The 17622-nt window shown below is 48.7% G+C and overlaps 7 protein-coding genes across 7 annotated transcripts; 3 read left to right on the forward strand and 4 right to left on the reverse strand.

The window, feature by feature from the left end:
• BP5553_05837 (uncharacterized protein) lies at positions 1–543 on the forward strand (the record flags this gene model as incomplete). The annotated part of the gene is made up of 2 exons (XM_032014460.1): positions 1–14; positions 108–543. The coding sequence occupies 2 exons, from the start codon at positions 1–3 to the stop codon at positions 541–543; spliced, it is 450 nt and encodes a 149-aa protein (XP_031869141.1).
• A 516-nt stretch (positions 544–1059) lies between these two features.
• BP5553_05838 (MFS multidrug transporter-like protein) lies at positions 1060–2949 on the reverse strand (the record flags this gene model as incomplete). Its single annotated transcript, XM_032014461.1, has 3 exons — positions 1060–2354; positions 2402–2617; positions 2667–2949. The coding sequence occupies 3 exons, from the start codon at positions 2947–2949 to the stop codon at positions 1060–1062; spliced, it is 1794 nt and encodes a 597-aa protein (XP_031869142.1).
• Positions 2950–6134: 3185 nt separating this feature from the next.
• On the reverse strand, positions 6135–6749 carry BP5553_05839 (Ubiquitin-conjugating enzyme E2; the record flags this gene model as incomplete). The annotated part of the gene is made up of 4 exons (XM_032014462.1): positions 6135–6310; positions 6366–6497; positions 6552–6640; positions 6697–6749. The coding sequence occupies 4 exons, from the start codon at positions 6747–6749 to the stop codon at positions 6135–6137; spliced, it is 450 nt and encodes a 149-aa protein (XP_031869143.1).
• Positions 6750–7496: 747 nt separating this feature from the next.
• Positions 7497–11963, forward strand: BP5553_05840 (uncharacterized protein; the record flags this gene model as incomplete). The annotated part of the gene is made up of 2 exons (XM_032014463.1): positions 7497–7636; positions 7691–11963. 2 exons carry the CDS (start codon positions 7497–7499, stop codon positions 11961–11963), a joined length of 4413 nt encoding a protein of 1470 aa, XP_031869144.1.
• Positions 11964–12453: 490 nt separating this feature from the next.
• Positions 12454–13460, reverse strand: BP5553_05841 (uncharacterized protein; the record flags this gene model as incomplete). The annotated part of the gene is made up of 4 exons (XM_032014464.1): positions 12454–12662; positions 12800–13098; positions 13152–13329; positions 13418–13460. The coding sequence occupies 4 exons, from the start codon at positions 13458–13460 to the stop codon at positions 12454–12456; spliced, it is 729 nt and encodes a 242-aa protein (XP_031869145.1).
• Positions 13461–14779: 1319 nt separating this feature from the next.
• Positions 14780–15752, reverse strand: BP5553_05842 (Uncharacterized protein; the record flags this gene model as incomplete). Its single annotated transcript, XM_032014465.1, has 3 exons — positions 14780–14868; positions 14918–15650; positions 15699–15752. The coding sequence occupies 3 exons, from the start codon at positions 15750–15752 to the stop codon at positions 14780–14782; spliced, it is 876 nt and encodes a 291-aa protein (XP_031869146.1).
• A 351-nt stretch (positions 15753–16103) lies between these two features.
• On the forward strand, positions 16104–17129 carry BP5553_05843 (Uncharacterized protein; the record flags this gene model as incomplete). The annotated part of the gene is made up of 1 exon (XM_032014466.1): positions 16104–17129. The coding sequence occupies one exon, from the start codon at positions 16104–16106 to the stop codon at positions 17127–17129; it is 1026 nt and encodes a 341-aa protein (XP_031869147.1).
• Between the last annotated feature and the right edge of the window lie 493 nt (positions 17130–17622).

The following is a 17622-nucleotide window of genomic DNA, read 5'->3' on the forward strand; positions in this document are numbered from 1 at the left end:
ATGTCTGATTCTCTGTAAGTTATTCTCCTCCAATAGTTCTCTATATTCCGACCAGCGGACGATATGCATGCTCCCTTATCTCGAATCTCTTAGCTAATATCATATAGTCGCAAAGGTCTGGGCGACCAGGTCTCAGAGAAGATCACTCCTGACTCTCGAAAATCATACGCCCAACAAGCCTCAGAGAACCTCTCTAGTACCGCTGACAAGGTTGCCGGTACAGTCCAACCCAGTACGCCGCCATCCTCTCCTTTCCGCACCATTACATTAATCATTCTCCAAAATTTACCTCGCAATTTCGATGCTAACAAAACAATTCCCACAGACTCCCAGAAATCCACAACCCAGAACCTTGCCGACAGCACCCGCTCCAACGCCGGCACTGCCCAAAACCAGGGCAGTTCCTACCTTGACTCCGCCAAGCAGACTCTTGGTAACGCAGCCAACACTGCCTCGGAGACACTTGGAAATGTTGCAAATTCTGCTTCGGAGACACTCGGAAACGCTGCCAATACGATCACTGGCAACGCCGGCACCAAATAGATACCCAAATGCGCTATTTATTTCTTGTACAGATGTTTAATTTGATCGTGTTTGGCGTAATCGATATCAGATTGGGTACAATGTCGGGGGCTCAGGAATGTCTCGGGTCATAAGCAACATATAGCAAATAGCAAGATACTTATCCACACAAGAAGGTTGGCAATGGCATCATAGGATGTGATGTGATCTAGAACTGGGAGAGAATACTGCCCCAACGATCATTATGGTTACCAAATTTCGTATGAATGACATATTCCGGATTTTAGGTCTGCGGCGATGCCGTCGTGGTTTTAAACTATTTGTAGAATGTGTGCCCGTCAATTTTGATAGTAATAGATATGTGGCTGTTATAGTCATGGCTGACAAGTTTTAAAACAGGAAAGTAGAGATCGCACTTCTTGATAGCACAAAGCGGCGTGCATTTCTAGCGAGTCGTCCAAAGTTGTTCATAACTTGAATGTATTATTACTAGTGGTGTGTGAGCTGCATACCAGTAGCCCTTTCCATACAAATTCCTTAATGAATAACAACCGCCACATGATCGTCCATATACTTGGAAATATCCCCCAAGAAAATACTCGCAATAATGCTGATCACCCCAAACGCAATACTGACGAGATAGACTCTGGAGTAAGCAATCGCGAATGCTTCCTGACCCGCTAGTATAATGTCATTGTAAATCGTCACATTGCCACTCACGCCCGGTAGAGCTATGATTTTCTCAGTAAGTGATGCGCCGGTCAACTTAGCGGCCATCCCAATTATCTTGGGGTCTATGATTGCGTTTTTAACGCAAGCTGCTGTGATTTTAACTCCCAGCTCGTGCTCTACCCTGTGAATGAATACATTGTAATAGGTGGTATAGCCAATGGCCCCACCGACGACACGAATAGCGAGCGTAAGAGCGGCAATGGTAGCGATGAGGTCGTCGGGGCAGATAATGGTTGTAATGATTGAGGCTGGGACAACGATACCGCCGATGCCGAGGCCGGCGACGGTGAGGATGCCGTAGACGGCGTTGAGATTATCCACGCGGGCGGTGGCAAGAGCACCGCAGCCGGCGGTCATCAGGCAGGACGAGACAATCATGAGCATTCGATTATGGCCACGGAAGACGGAGAGGAGCCAGAGGACGAGGCAGGCGCCTACTAGGATGGCGAAGCCGATGGGAAGTCCACGGATGCCATTCTGGACAGGGTCATGACCGTAGACGTTGAAGGATTGTGTGGGCCAGAAGAGCAACACGGAGAAGAAATTAGCTCCCGAGATAAAAGTAATGACCAGCGTGAGGGCCAGAATGCGCGGATCCTTCTTGAGGCGGGCAGGGAACATGGGATACTTCGCTCCGTAGGCCTCCCAGAATCCACATGCGATGAGAAGAACGGAACCTAGGATGAGGGTGGCCAGGACATGAGGGTCACTCCAAGGGTATTGGTAGCCACCCCATAGAAGGCCGGCGATGAAGAGGATCAAACCAGAGATAGAAAGTAATCCACCAACGAAATCAATTTGCGCAATGACTTCTTTTCGGCTGAGGCCGCTCGAGTTGACACGGGGTGGTGGGAAGTAGAAGACGGCGGTCATGACGAGTCCAATAAAGGCCCAGACTGCACAGAAAAGGCCAATGTATCGCCAGCTGCCATGTGATGCGATCAACTGGCCCCATAAAACGGATGGGCAGAATGGCAGGTTCGTGAATATGAGAACAGCAACGTATTTTCCTCGCTTTGATGTTGGGGCAAGTTCGGACGTAACTGCAAGGGCAGTCAATTCGTTTATACCAGCTCCCACACCAGCTAGTGCCATCCCACCTAGGAATCGTTAATTGAGAAATACGCAGCGGCAAGAGGAAACGTACCAATGAAGACCTCCATTGTTTGCGCAGTTGCACAGACAATCATCCCAATGACGATAAATGAAGCCCCAGCCAAAGCAACATATCGTCGACCGAGGAGATCAGACAAGGCCCCAACGAACGGGCAGATAGCTGCAAGAGCTAACAAATTCGCCAAAACAAACCAGATCCACTTGTCAACGCCTCCAATGTCAGTGTATATAAGAGGTGGAACGGCACCTTTAGATTTGGTTAGCGGAGCGCTTGAATGAAAGCTATGGCAACTCACCAAATAGATACACCGGAATTTGAGAGCCGGTCCATAAGAATGCCATTGCAAGCAATGACATAAACCGATTCATAGTCATAGGGGGCTCTTGGTCGTGATCTTCATCATCGCCATAGGTTCTCAATCCATCCTTCTCGTGGTAATTAGGATTGCCTGGCACTTTCGATACAGTCCTGATAACCTCTAGCTGTTCCGTTTCGGGTGACATATTCTCCTTATTCAGCGAACTTGCGCTTGAGGGCTCTGAGGCGTGCACCCCAGTTTCGGGCTTATCGGTCGCCATTGTGTTTCCACAAGGTAGAGAAATGACCGAAGATGAAGTGAAACCTCCTAGGATTCTTGGGAGGTAGCGATGGGGAATTGTGATGAGATACAGGGAAAGACAACTTATGGAGGAAAATGAGAGAGGGAGGGGGAAATGCGTTACGTTTAAATAAAATCGAGAAAGCAGAGAGTTGGGAATGTCTAGGAGTCTAAGACAGGGCCACGATGCAACCCTGACCGTTATCCTAGTACCTACATCTTGATACAGAGCACGTACTTCGTAGGTACGCAGATGCGGGATGAGAGCCGAGAAAGTTGAGAATGAGAAGTTGCGGCACGAGTATTTCGTAGCGTAACAATGACACGCATGACATGAACTTGGCAGGCATCTTCCTCACCTCCGCGGCCCCTAACTCTCAGACTTCGCTCTAGATTGTCACAGTGGCGTTAAATGTGACGGTTATACTGGTATACATAGTTCTACTCCGTAAGTTCCCGCAAGATCGGTGGACTTTTGATACGGCAGAGTAGCAACATAGGATTTCACTTGGACCAGGGGCCTTAAAACAGCAAGCCTCGTAGCTGCACGACGGGGATGACGATGGAGCTCAACGTTGAAGCATGGAATTGGAGACGAGGAGGGTTCTGGATCCTGGACGCCCTAGCTTGGCTTAGTTGCAAATATTTTAAGGTGTGTGTGTCGAGCGGCACCGACTTGACCAGGGCGACATTGTGGAATCCTCGAATCTCGGTATTAGTGCTTGGGACACGGTATTGGTATGATACTAGTATAAAATTACCCATCTCCACGAATAGCGAGCGCGTTGAAGGCCCGGCGCCTGGGGAAGGCTGAAACTAGGCCTCCCTTCCCCGCACCTCTAGTCGGCTCTCTCGTTGGTCCTCCGCCCATATAGCGGAGCCGGCCGAGGTAACTTTCCAGATTTCGAGATCTCCAGAATTCCAAAGCGTGGAGAAGAGGCGGGGTGGCAGGAGACCCCTGACGAGTCCATGTTATATTGGCGAAGGGATTGAAGGATCACCCCAGGGCCACGAGGCGGCGTTGGCTCAGGGGGGCAAAGTAGCGCTTGTGGCTGATCTGATGTGCAGATTCCAGAAGGGGGACCAATAACGCTCCGTTTGCTATGCATACGACGCAAGAGTTGTGGTCGCGTTCAGAGAATGGGCCAATTCCGTGGCCCATCTGAACAGTCGCTGATACACACTTGGCAAGCTGGCGGCCACTCCGTGTGGGGACTCGGAGTGGGAAACCTGTCCACAGGAGCTGCTTCGCAAGTCGTAGGCATGAGCTTGAGGCTTGCGCAAGGACGGGAAAGAAGAGACTCGAGAGCGGGAGGACTTCTAGAAATAACGGTATCCCCGGCGCGGCGCATGCAGTGCGCCGCTAGAAGGGGCTCTCGCCACTCGCCACTCGACAATGACTGGTTGGGCTTCACCTATTCCCAAGTTGAACATGAGGAAATGAATCTAACATGTGGCGGTACTCGCACTTGGTAGAAGGCGGCTAAAAGTTTAGCTGAACGAGTACTCGGACTCAACTCAGTTGACGGAACAAACCGGACGCTGGCCGATATGGCGGCATCACAATATCACGATCAGAGCTGGGAAGCCTCTGGTGGTTGAGGGCGAATGTGATGTTAATATTGGCGCTGAAGGTGTGGAGACGTGGAGACGTGGAGACGTGGAGATGCGACTAGGAGAATAAGATTTTAGTGTTTGAGTGTTTACTCCGTAGTTACGAGCACTAGTTATCGTTTCGAGTCGAGAAATCATGCGAGATCGCCAGACCGCCAACCGCGGGAACCACGCCAGGCCCGATCAAGGCTGGGATGCGGAACTGACCCACCTACCGGTAGCGACAGGGAATTCTATTATTACGGTGAAGGGGTTGAAGGGGTTGAAGGGCTGAACTCTGTACGAAGTACATACATCCAGTATCAAGTTGGTTGCCAACAAATAGGATCCCTATTTTAGCTCTGTCACTTAGATTAACCCCAAACACGGTGGCACGTGGGCAAAGGGGGAACCGGCCCAACCCCGCACCCCACAACCCAACTATTGCCGCCAAGGGGCCGGAGTCTTCTCCCTTCTTATATAAATCTCGACGCCAGCCGAGGTGTTTTTGGTGTCGTCGTTTATGGGTATTATGGCCAGCCCACGTCTGGCACCAACAACAATACGAACGTTTCACATTCCCATTCACATTTTACGGGGAGAGCGAAGAAACAGTGATCAGGATCATTGCTCAGTGGCAAATACTATACTAAGCATTTGTATCTGCTGGCGGTAAGGAATTGGCCACCCACCCGTCACTCACACGACGTAGGCAGGCATCACGGGAGCATCCATACTTGTGTGGAAGAAGGATGCGTACACTGCTCTACCCTCTCGATGCCGCGCTGGTTCATAATTTGAAATGCATCGGCCGCCATAAGATATAACATGTAGTATGATTAGAAAGCAAGGTACTTGTACTTGTGTGACATCTGAACCTCCTAATCTTTAGAGAAAGTAGGTCGTTGGCAATAGCATTGAGGCAGGCACCGATAGAACAAGGCGGCAGGATGTTGAGAACCAAGCTAGGGCAAGACGATGGTTGAAAGCCCAAATACCGAGTCCACTAGAGCTCCTATTGGATATAGAGTTCGTGAGAAAAGGGGTGTATAAACCAACATGGGAGACGGTTTCTGCTGTAAGCCTGAATGAGTCCACCCCTAGGGAGCAGTATTGATATCATAGTGAAGCGGGGTTTGACAGAAAAGAAACTTCTTTCTAGATATGGCCAAGAGAGCAGCTGTGATGGGCTAGGCAAGGCAATTCAGCTGTAAAGTGACGAAGGCGAGCGTCGCGCTCCTACGACGACTCAACGCGCCTATGAGCTGCTGAACCCAGCCTAGAAACTAATGTTAGGCTCGGGAGGTCATATTCAATATCGAAATCCTCACTTCACTAATGCGTACCATCTAGCATTGATTCAGACATGCTTGATTGTCTCTAGCCCCTCATGGATCTCTATTTTAAGAATGCAGACCCTGACCAGCGCCATTAAAGAAATTAATCAAATACGCCGAGCCATCTGCATATCTAAAGCCATTTCGTCGCATCGATGTCTCTTCTCATAAAAGCTCAGGATCTTTAGATGCCTTCCGCTACGCAGGGCTTAATTCCAATTCTGAACACCGTCAATCAGGTCATCGCATGGGTTCGCGTCCATTCTTTGGCAGTTTCAATCGCTGCATGTTCATCCTCCTTCCACCGCTTGGCTACCTCCGGCGCCAGTGGGTCATCTGGGTTCGGCGCACCTAGGAGGGCTTGGATAGAGAGGAGGATCGTGCGGATTTGGAGAGCAGGAGACCAGTTGCCTAGATAGAGTTGGTTAGCCACAAAGACGTAGAAACTAAGCGGGATTCCACATACTCTTGAGAACATCAAGACAGATACGCCCCAGCTTATCAATGTTCGGATGGTAAATCTTCGTCAGGAACCGGATCTTTGGCGGGGTCATAGGGTAATCGTCCGGCAAGAAAAGCTCGAGTTTGAAAATGCCACCTGAAGAGACATTAGATACCTGTTCATTTTAATATATGCAGCCCAAGGTCTCACCTTCATATGGAGATTGGGTGGGACCGTGTATGGAAACGTCAAAGTATCGTAGGTTATCCTCGTGAGGAACTGCGCTGATACCAGGAACACTGTTACACGATGATATCAGCAACCGACCATATCGACACCACCCTCAAATGCTCACGGTTCTGCCATTAACCTCTCCGTCTCCTTGATAATCCTTTTTGGCAACGCCATGGCGAGGGTGTAGATGTAGCCGCGATGCGGTCCCGTACTTGGGCGGGCGCGACAAGGCTAGAACGCTCTAACAAGAGCTAAATAGTGACCGTTCGCTCAAGAGTGGAGACAGAGGCACCGGGACTTGGTGCAAATCGTCCGTGAGATGTGGGAAGTGCGGTGGTCGTTGTCGGTGTCTCCTTTCAAACAATTTACTGGTGTTGATAACGGATGTCGCTCGCGGCTAAGTGGGGGTTTGGAGGGGAAGAACACCGTGGGAAAGCGCTGCAGGCTTTACTCGATTATTCACTAGAATAGCTGTGTTCGTAGAGTCTGGTCTATGGAGTACATTCGCCAGTTTTTCTCGAGTAGAGTATCAAATGTGTTTCCAGTTATCGTGCAATAATAGCGCAAGGCTTCGAGTTCGTTCTCAAGTGCCGGCAAGTTCCGTGGATGAATAACGCTAGTAGCGAGTGGGAGCTTCGGGTCGCCGTTGAAGCTCTATGCTTTAGACATCTCCATCCAACTCTTCGATCCCTCGACCTCAACCTCAACCGGCTTTGGATCCCATCATATTTCTAGGATTCCGGATCGCGAAACACTTATTACGGCTTTGATGTGCTGCAATCTTGCGTCATGCCTGTATAGTTGCCGTATTACCATGCAGGGCGGAAGGTCGCATTTGACGTCTTCAACGACCAGAAGACGATGACAACTCGAGCTCAATGATGATATGATGCGAAACCACAACCGCAAAATTCAACAACGATGGAGGAGTCGCGCAAAGGGAAAGCTTTAAAGTCTGCATTTGACAGCAGCACCTTTGAGGCAGATGTGTCGATTCATGTTGACCGCAAGGTGGGGTCGGCTACCATCTCGCCCTCAGGGCGAGATGTTGCTCTTGCTTCGTGAGGCCTACTCTATAACCCCTTTTCTCGAATAATATGTGCTAATTTCCATAGTACCGATGGACTCGACATAATCGACCTCGATTCCCCGCTGAACCCTCCTCGCCATCTTAGGCATGGCCTACCTTGGCTCGTGGCAGACGTACAATGGTCGCCATTTGCAGCGCGAGACTACTGGGTCGTTAGCACGGCAAACCAGAAGGCGTTGGTCTGGAACTTGAATATGCAGGAGGATAGGTCTAGAGGGGCAATCGAACACACACTCCATGGACATACGAGGGCTATCACGGATATCAATTTCTCGGCGCATCACACGGACATGCTTGCAACATGTGCCGTAGATGGGTATGTCCACTGTTGGGACCTTCGTAGGCCAAGGCAACCTGTCCTCTCATTTTGTGATTGGTTTGCAGGCGCGACCCAAGTCAAATACAACCGTCAGGATCCCCATATTCTTGCTTCCTCGCATGATCGTTGGCTAAGGATATGGGACGACCGTAAAGGGGCTGCACCCCTGAGGTCTATCAATGCGCATGAGTCAAAAATCTATGGCATCGATTGGAATCGAACCAAGACCACAAGCGTTGTCACCTGCTCCCTAGACAAGAGCATCAAATTTTGGGACTATGGCAACGACTTGGATGAACCGGAGCGCATTATCCGGACCAATTTCCCTGTTTGGCGAGCTCGCCATACTCCTTTTGGATATGGACTTCTGGCTATGCCACAGGACACTCCCGGGAATCTGCATCTTTATGAGGGTCAAGCGCATGAGGACTCTAATAAAGACAGCACCGTCTCATCTATTGTTACATTCGCAGGACATGGCGAAAACAAGGTAAAAGACTTCTTGTGGAGAAGTCGAGGCGGTGTTACGGGTGACGGAATCGACAATCGAGAGTTCCAGTTGGTCTCCTGGGGCGAAGACAACCGGTTACGCTTACAGCACGTTGATCCGGAAATATTGGAGAAGGCTGGCTATGTGAAGGGCAGCAAAGTTCGCAAGAACCTGAATGTCACACGAAAAGGGGCAGTCTATAAAACGTTCCGCACTTTAGAGAATGTCGCGAGTGACAAAAAGCATGTTCCACTCGCAGGCCCTAGGCCTGGGAGCTCCGGTTTGAAAGTCAGTGCGTTGAGTTCAGCCATGAAAAAAATGACTTTGCCTCGGAATACACGGGCACACGGGATGGTTAGGGCTCCAGTAGTAACAGGGAAGGAGAGGTGTGTCAAGCCGGATGATCAGAACCAAAAACAGATCGGTTGGATGAGTGGCATTAAGTTCAATAAGCAGGAAACTGGCAACGGCCGACAACGGCGGGCGTCTTCACGGAAATTCTCCCTTCTGAACCCTGAGTTTGAAGAAGACAGAGCATGGAATTCCCCGGAAAGTCTGCATGATGAAATTATCCGTATCCATGACCAACTTCCCAAGATTACTTTCGACGACGTCAATATGGACCAACGTACTGCCGTTGTATCCATGAATGGGCCGTGGGGGGAAGAAGGCAATGCTATCTATATCAAAGTCACGATAACATTCCCAGACCAGTATCCAGAGACGAAGCCACCAATGTTCAACTTAGGCAAAACTTCACTCATGTCTGACGAGGTCCATCACAAATTAAAGCGAGAAGTCCAACAAATAGCAACAGGGTTCGTTACACGTCGGCAAGGATGCCTCGAGGCTGTTCTCTGCTATCTCTTGGGCGAGGTTGATTTAGAGGCAAGCACAACATTTTTCAAGGACGTCAGGGATATCGACGACGATCTTGATGCTCTTGCCGACGAAAGCTCGAGTGACGACGAAGACGCTGATATACCGGCCGGTGCTTCGGCTATGATGTCTCAGGAACTGGATTCTAGCGCCACAGGAGATATGTTTACGCCTATAAATCGTAACGCCAATGTCCCACTACCACGGTTCTGTGGAGCTCGATTTTCGGCGGATGGAAGGCTTGTGTGTTTCTTTCCTCCAAAGGCAGACAAGGTTAAGTCACTTCTGGAGACCCTTGTGGCGAAGAACAACGCTCGTTCGAGAGGAGAACCAAGTTTTGAGACCTTTGGTCGTTTGAATAGTAATACCTCTCCCATTCCCCGAATTAAAACGTTTTCCCTTGCCTCGGAAGCTCGAACCGACTCGGAGGTATCTGATGAGTCTGACATATCATCCTCAAGCGATTCTGATTCGTCAAATTTCCGAGTTGCTCGATTTCCCATGTCCGATTACTTTCGCAGGTCTGGACACAGGGCCTGGGGGAGGGCATCTCCCACCGTTCTCTCTCAGAAATCCAGTGCAGCCGGCACGGGAACCGGGACTGGCGCAACAGGAGTGGGCGGTAGGAATCGATCCTCCAAACCCAAGAATATCATATCCCTCCACAATATCTCGGACCTTCTCCCTTCAAAGCTTGTTCTTGCAGAAGAGTATGCTATCTTTGGGGAAGGACCCAATATATGCGAACACAATGCTATTGTTGCTGAGAAACATGGCTTTCGTGACCTTGCAGACATATGGAGATATGCTGCGATGCTGTTGCATAATGAGGTTCCATTGGAAGTTCTCGACCAATCTCATCGTCGTGAGCCGATACTTGTTATCGCAAAAGATTCTGTGAAGCGGCGTCGGAGACAGAGCGGTTCTGACAGTGGCGTTGACGTATCCTATGATGCTCACGGCCGGCGGAATAGTCTGTCTGGTCGGGTGAAATGGGGTCATAGTCCACTCGCAAAGCAGTTTATCAGTGACTTGTTTGAATATTTCGAACAGCTTGCGGATGTTCAAATGCTGGCTATGCTATCGTGCGTTTTCAACGAGCCAGAGTCGATCAATGCTGTTTCACATGCAGAGTCGCATATGACCCAGCCTCAAACTCCTATCTCCATGAAAACGCCGGCATTTTCACTTGACTACTTCCCCACCGATGCCGCTGCGTGGAGCAAGTACCTGAGAACCCCCATTAACTCAGTGGTATCGACGCCCAAAATAGCACAAACTCCATCTGGTCTTTATGGTTCTGTAGGTTCTTCGAACGGTGCATGGGGAAGTGATCCAGCTTCTGCATCATACTCATGTGGAGAAACGCCGCCTCTTCGATCAAACCGTGGCAGTCAGGAGCGTCTAGCTCAGCATACTCAAAGTTTATCCACGTCCCCAGACAACCCACGTAGCCTCCGCCGCGCTCATTCCGCTCTTGCGTCAACATTCTCTGCAAACTTCCCTCGATCCTTCTCTATTACTGCCTCTTCATCACCGCCAAATCCACCATCATCGAGTCGGAAGCGCCCAAGCCCGGTTGAGAACATGCTTAGTTCTGCGATCACGTGGGGCAACACCACGGTGCTTGGTAGTGTGAAAGAGCAGTACGCAACAGACAGACCTTCCTCCTCTGATGATGAGGAGCCAACGACCGATTGGAGACCAACAATCTGCAGTGGCATTAGTTTGACGATGGAAAATCAGAATGCCTTCGATGACGAGGGTTGCATGAGTACCAGCCTTTTGGATTCAAGTCATACCTCTCGCTATGCCGGCTATCGTAGGGCTTATGCAGAACTCTTATTTCTCTGGCGTCATCCGCTCGCAAGTCTCGAAGTCCTAAAGTTTAATGGGCTTAAAGACTTCTTCTCCGAAGCTGATATTCCCGATAACAGGTCGTTCGCTTCGCTCCTTTCGAACAATACCCATACTTCGAATCATGAACCTCCATCGCCAATGTTCATTGGCAAGAAAGACCACAGTCACTTTCTCCCACCTACCACAGACCAAGGACTTGACGTAACTGGATACTGTCTCAAACATGACATTCGCCTCGAACCGCTAGCCTCTAATGTTGGCGGTGGCGCGGTCGGTCGCTGCGAGCGCTGCAAAACCACCCAGCGCCAGCTCCGCTGCACGATTTGCATGGAACCTATTAGCGCCTTGTTCACACCCTGTTTATCCTGCGGCTGCGCAACTCATCAGCACTGTTTGCTTGAATATCACTCATTCGGCAATACAGAATGTCCTGGTGGCTGTGACTGTGATTGCGGGGCCAAAGCTAGCTTGGGTTTTGTGGAGAGCTGGGAGGTGTTGACAAGTGCCATTGAGCGGTTGAGACTATTGGACAAAAGGACTTTGTCAACTTTAAACAAGGGCAAAGAGCCATTAGATGAGTGGGACGGCGAGGGGAAAACCGACTGGGATAATCTAAATATCCCAGCGGGGCCACTAGGGGCGGGCTATTCGACATTTAGCAAAAGGCTCGGTCAGGTTAGGACTGGAGACTGGGGCATGACGAGTGGAAAGAAGAAGGCAAGTAGCCTAAGGAAGGAAAGGATATTTTAATATCTATATCGCAATGGCGCTCATCAGCAGGAGCGTCGGGTTGATCTTGTACAGTACGGTAAGAGCGTAAGAACTGGGATTACCCGGCATGTATTGTATATTGTTTAATATCTCAAAATATAATTAAGGTGGTGAGTGTCTGCCAAAGTATGCTAAACGGCTTATAACCTGGTAGTATATTCACAATATACGAGCGAGACATTCTCCTAAGTCCCGCTTTTATCTACTGCCTCGAGACCGATTGCTTATTCGTCGTTCGTTAGAATCGTCGAGTAACTCGAGTGGTGTTTTATTGCAGTTTGGTCCTTCCCTCTACGATAGCTTGTTCTACAATCCTAGTACATAATCCCGAGCAAGTTCAATATCGGTATTTGGAGCGCCTTAATGGCCGAGAAGATCATCATCATCTCCCGTCCGAGGTACTCCAAGCAATTATTTATCTGAATTAAGTGACTACACATCCCCAAGCAAAAAACTACAATGATTCATTTCAATTCGAAGTCCCATCATTACGCTGTGGCCTATCCAAGTAGAAAAACTGCAAATCACGCTTCTTGCCTCCCTTCCCTTGATCTATAGCACGCTCATAAAACTCCTTTTCATATCTGTCTTTGATAAACCCTGCTTTTTCTAATACTCTCAAGCTTCCTTTGTTTTCTGAGTCTGCGGCTGCAATGAGTCTAGTAGACGATTTCATGGCTATCACAAAGTATTAGAAATTGTTTCAACTTTCCGTCGGCACTTGAGGGCCGGCTTCAGGTTTGAAATGACCTTTTTATATCGATAATTTTAGTTTCGGCACACGGGGAAAAACATGTCAAAAGAACAGAACATACCATCCCATTTCCAAAATAGGTCAATAAATAGCGCAAGTGCTTCGGACATGTATCCGTTCCCCCAAAAGTCCGGGTGGAGTTTATACCCAATTTCGTCTTGCCGGACAATACCTAGAAAACCAATCATCTTCGGTTTAGGCTTCTTAACCGCTCCGTTCTCTTCGTTTGGAGAAGCAGCTTCAGTGGCCATGGGACGCAGCATAATAGCCCATCTTTCGTTCCACGGTTTATCAACCGAGGGCCGCATCGACTCCATCTGTGCTAATGACTGTTCGCGAGTTGTATGAACGGTTTGAGAACTGTGCACAGATCAACCTTGGCCTAGATATTGCAGATGTTTAGAACAACTAACGACCAGAACATTGCTAGCGGGTGGGACTGGATTGCATAATAGTCTTCGAAATGCTCCTCGGAGTTTAGTGGTTCCAGCCATAGCCGGCTGGGTTCTACTACGTGAGCTCCCATTGTACTTTGTTGTAATAGTGACGGAAGTGGTGTGAAGATGGGATGAGAAGGCGCTTTACGAGATGCTTATCTCTTGTCAGTCAAGGGGACCGAGATGAGTCATATTAATCACGTGGGATCCGAAGGCCGGGAATCTCCAACTAGGGAACCCACCGAAGTTTTCAAGTTCCTTCTTGTATTTAGCCACGGCAGCCATGTTGCTATCTGGGATAGGTGCGGTCTGGTTTCTCGGGGTCGAATCTGATGTATAGGTAGGCTCCTAAAATTGGCAAGCAGGATAGGCTTTCATTGTCCTATCGAGTTGACTCCATTTGTATTTCGGTATCGCTAGAAGGGGAATGAGGTAGAACTTTGGGTAGCTAATTAACCCTTACTTATTGTATGAAAGAGTCACCAGCTCAAGCGCACTGTAATATAAATAAGGTGGAGGGATGAGTGTCTCGCTACTAGGCAGCTCTAACCTGAACCAACATTTGATACCATATGGCAAGATAAGTGAGCAGCGTCCCAGGGCGAAATATCGGTTTCTATTCCTAAGAGCTCACTTTCTTATAACATAGCGATACGACCTCCCAGAGTACGAGTGGAAAGTCGATATGCTCAGTTTCATTTCGACAGCGCTAGCTACGAGAAGGTTATAGGTTCACTTCGAAGCGAGATATCTGGACCGTAAGAAAGAGTTCGCAGTTGCGGCCTGTATTGGAGAACCTGATTGCTGAGCGCAATAAAACTGCTCAAAGTAAGAGTGCTCAAAGCACTTAGGCAGACAGCTTTTATTGTAACAAAATACAGCAACAACGCGATTGCAAAAAGAACAAATAATACAGCTCCACAAACCAAGCCGAAGGACTTCGTTATATTTTCCCATACTCAGCCCCTCCCCCGCTGGCATATTTGTCGGGTAGCTGGGAATATGCAAGGGTTCTGTAAATATCTCTATTTATGACTTGTTCAAATTTGATATCAAGGTCTTGAAAGATTGTGTATTCTCTATATTGTGTATTCTTAATACTATAGGTCTGATATATTATCATCCTAAGGCAGATTTAAATCACTGCCAGAGACACTTGCACTCTGGCTCGAGATAGTCCATGCAATATATAGCCTACGACTGAGATGGGTTGTTAATACAAAATATTCATCCGATGCTAAAAACGCGCATAAGATCGCATAAAATGAACAAGGTGGCATTGGAATAGCCAACGGATGGAAAGAGCATCCGGACAGAGATTAGAGGTAGAGGCAGGTTCTGATAACCATATTCTGTTTTGAAATTATAAGTTTAGCATGGAGTCCATGTGCATAGCTTTTTGAACGGGAATTTGGGGTGTACATTCATTTTCTCATATTTCTTTTGATTCTCATGGCCACTAGTGCAAAATAAGATCCCGTGTTAGCCTCCATCAAAATCGATGTGCAAACAGATAAGAGAAAGGGATGCTCGAAAGGTAGATGCCAGCCCCAACGCCAATACTTGCAGAATACCCCTGCCCGCCGCAATCCCATCCCAACCAATTAAAAGTCCTCATCGCCATTCGTTTGGTATATGTGCCTACTCCGCGTAGCGTCCTTCCGCATAGTTTGACCGGAACCTGTAAAACCAACTGCACTATGTTAGCTCTGTCATTACCGGAGAATTAGGGGATAACATACCTCTACCATGAACACCCTCAGGGGTACGGAACATGCTTTCTTTCTTTGCGGTCTTCCCGAACTTCCCCTTCGCCGCAAAATCCTGCCATTTATTCTTGCCAGCTTCCAATTCCTTATTCGCCTTGATCTTCTTGGGAACTTTGGCAGGCCGCACGGGACCATCACTGACCTTACTTGGCTCGCGCTTGGTCTGTTGCGCAAGCTCTGGGTTTATATCTGCAGCTGCAGAGATAACGTTGGAGTTGACGGGGGATACGGGTATCGAAGTTGCGACTGGTGTACCATCAGCTTTGCGCTTATTGGGATTGGTAATGGGTTTGATATCCTTGGCGCGCAGTGTCTCGGTGGTGTCGTAGCTCTTGAACTTAACAATATACACAGGAGCCGTCGACGAGCCGGTAATCGAAGTTATACGCGCGGGGTAGAATCCCTTGTCTCCTGAATGCCATTTTGCCAGCACTGTATCGTTAACTGAAAAGCTCGCCGGGGTCTCTGTTTCTTCTACCGCAGCCGTGGTAGCCGTCGATTTCTTGAAAGCGGGGTGGTTCTCTCTCGACCATTTCTCCTTCACTGGTGGTTCTGATTTCTTGGGTGCAGCAGCTGGAACTGAATATGGCTTTAGTTCTGCGATCGAAGCTTCGGTGAGGGAAATGACTTGTTCGAGTTCAGTCTTTAATTCCTGAAGCTCTGCACTATCCGGATCTGCTTGAAGGCCTAGTTGGACTGTCTCCAACTATGCTGAAGTTAGCAATGGTCGAAAGACTTGGAAAGAAACACTAACCTGTAGTTTATATTCCTTGATCTCATTTTCGAGGGTCGTGACTTCACTACTCATTTTGTCTGGGGTTCCTGTTCTCGCCACCCGTCTCGTAGCTAATCCAGGGTCGTTGTTTGGAGAGGGAAAGGGGTGCTTTAAACTAGGGAAGAAGGGAACAAAATATGAGCTGGTGAATGGGTTTGGGGTACTGTATATGTGTATCCTCGATATAGTGTGTATTATTAAAACATTCACGGTTTGGCATCATCGCGGACCGTAAGCTAGATGCTCGCGCTTATACAGCTTATGTAAGCAAGGCTCGTTTATCAGCCGCCGTCTTCTAGCCTCCAGCCAACCTCAACCTTCACGAAAGCTACACCGCACCACAGACAGCATATTTGCTGCGCATTTAAGATGCAGGGCTTCAATATGGGGCGCTATGTGCCCCCAGAGCACGAGGGTGTAATCAGTGGTAACCAACTCCACGGAAAACACGCCCTCGGAGCACGGGCGAACAAAATATCCCAAGGCGTCTTGACCGTCCGCTTCGAAATGCCGTATCCAATATGGTGTACGCACTGTCCCAAGCCCACGATCATAGGCCAAGGCGTTCGATTTAATGCCGAGAAGAAGAAGGTTGGGAATTATTACTCCTCGCCCATATTCAGTTTTCGGATGAAGCATGTGGCTTGTGGTGGCTGGATTGAGATTCGCACGGATCCGAAGAATACGGCGTATGTGGTTACGGAGGGCGCGAGGAAGAGAGATTTAGGGGAGGATAAGGTAGAGGAAGGGGATGTCAAGATTATGACGCAGGAGGAGAGAGAGGCTATGAGGGATAATGCTTTTGCTGCGCTTGAAGGGAAGGTTGAAGATAAAAAGAGGTTGGAATATAGCAAGAAACGGCTAGAGGAACTTCAGGACCTGTCCGAGAAACAATGGGAGGATCCCTATGAGAGGAATAAGAAGCTACGCAACGCCTTTAGGGTTGGGAGGAAAAAGAGGGAGAAGGACGCGAGTGTTACGGCCGCTTTGCAAGATAAAATGAGTCTTGGGCTCGATCTACTTCCTGAGCATGAGGATGACACTAGGAGAGCTGGGTTTATCGAATTTGGTGAGTTGGATTCTGAAAAGAGTGTGGCGAAGGCTATCTCCAAACCTCTATTTGCGGAACAGAAACCCAGCCCTACAAGCTCTAAACCGACTAAGAGAAAACTAAAATCCGAAAGAATCACCGCAAAAAGAACAGCAGATTTTGTTGCCGAGATAAGAGGTAACACAAGAGCTGCGATGGACCCCTTTCTACCAGGCTCAAAATTACAAGCTCAGCCTAGTAGGAAGGTTGTCCTAGCAGGTCTGAAGAGGAAACGGGCCGGTATTGAGTGTACAGCCATGGAAGCTGCTTCGAAAGATACTCCGGCTACTAGCTGTCTGGTTGATTACGACTCTGAGTGACGATCTATTCATTTATATTTTCAGGGCAGTCGGGAGCGGGCATTCTACGGCGTTATGAGGATGCCGGAGGCTGGCAAGCCATTATGAGATACCCCATGCTTGCATCGGCATTGTATAGTACTTGGTGTAATTCTTTATCAGTTCGGAATCTGGGGTACCTGATCTGGGGGGTTCAGAAGTTGGGCAGGAATACTCGCTTTGACAGTAAACGTTTTGCTGGTGTACGATATATTATCCTCGGATAAAATAGCCCTCTGCCTAGACATCTAGGTAGCTGAAGGGAAAACCTACCTGCTATTGTCCCACGTAATATCCCACGTAATACCCCACGTAATATATGTCTGGATGGCTCACATGAATGGCTCATTGCGCATCCAGGGTTTCGGGAATTGATTTCCTCGTCCGTACGTGTGTCCGAGTAGCACACGGAAAATATCATCTACAAGTATGCAATGCACATCATTACCTCAAACGTGAATTCAGGTGACGGCCA

The sequence above is a fragment of the Venustampulla echinocandica genome (genome assembly GCF_003357145.1).
Source record: "Venustampulla echinocandica strain BP 5553 chromosome Unknown scaffold_3, whole genome shotgun sequence".
In the NCBI taxonomy this organism is placed as follows: Eukaryota; Fungi; Ascomycota; class Leotiomycetes; order Helotiales; family Pleuroascaceae; genus Venustampulla; species Venustampulla echinocandica.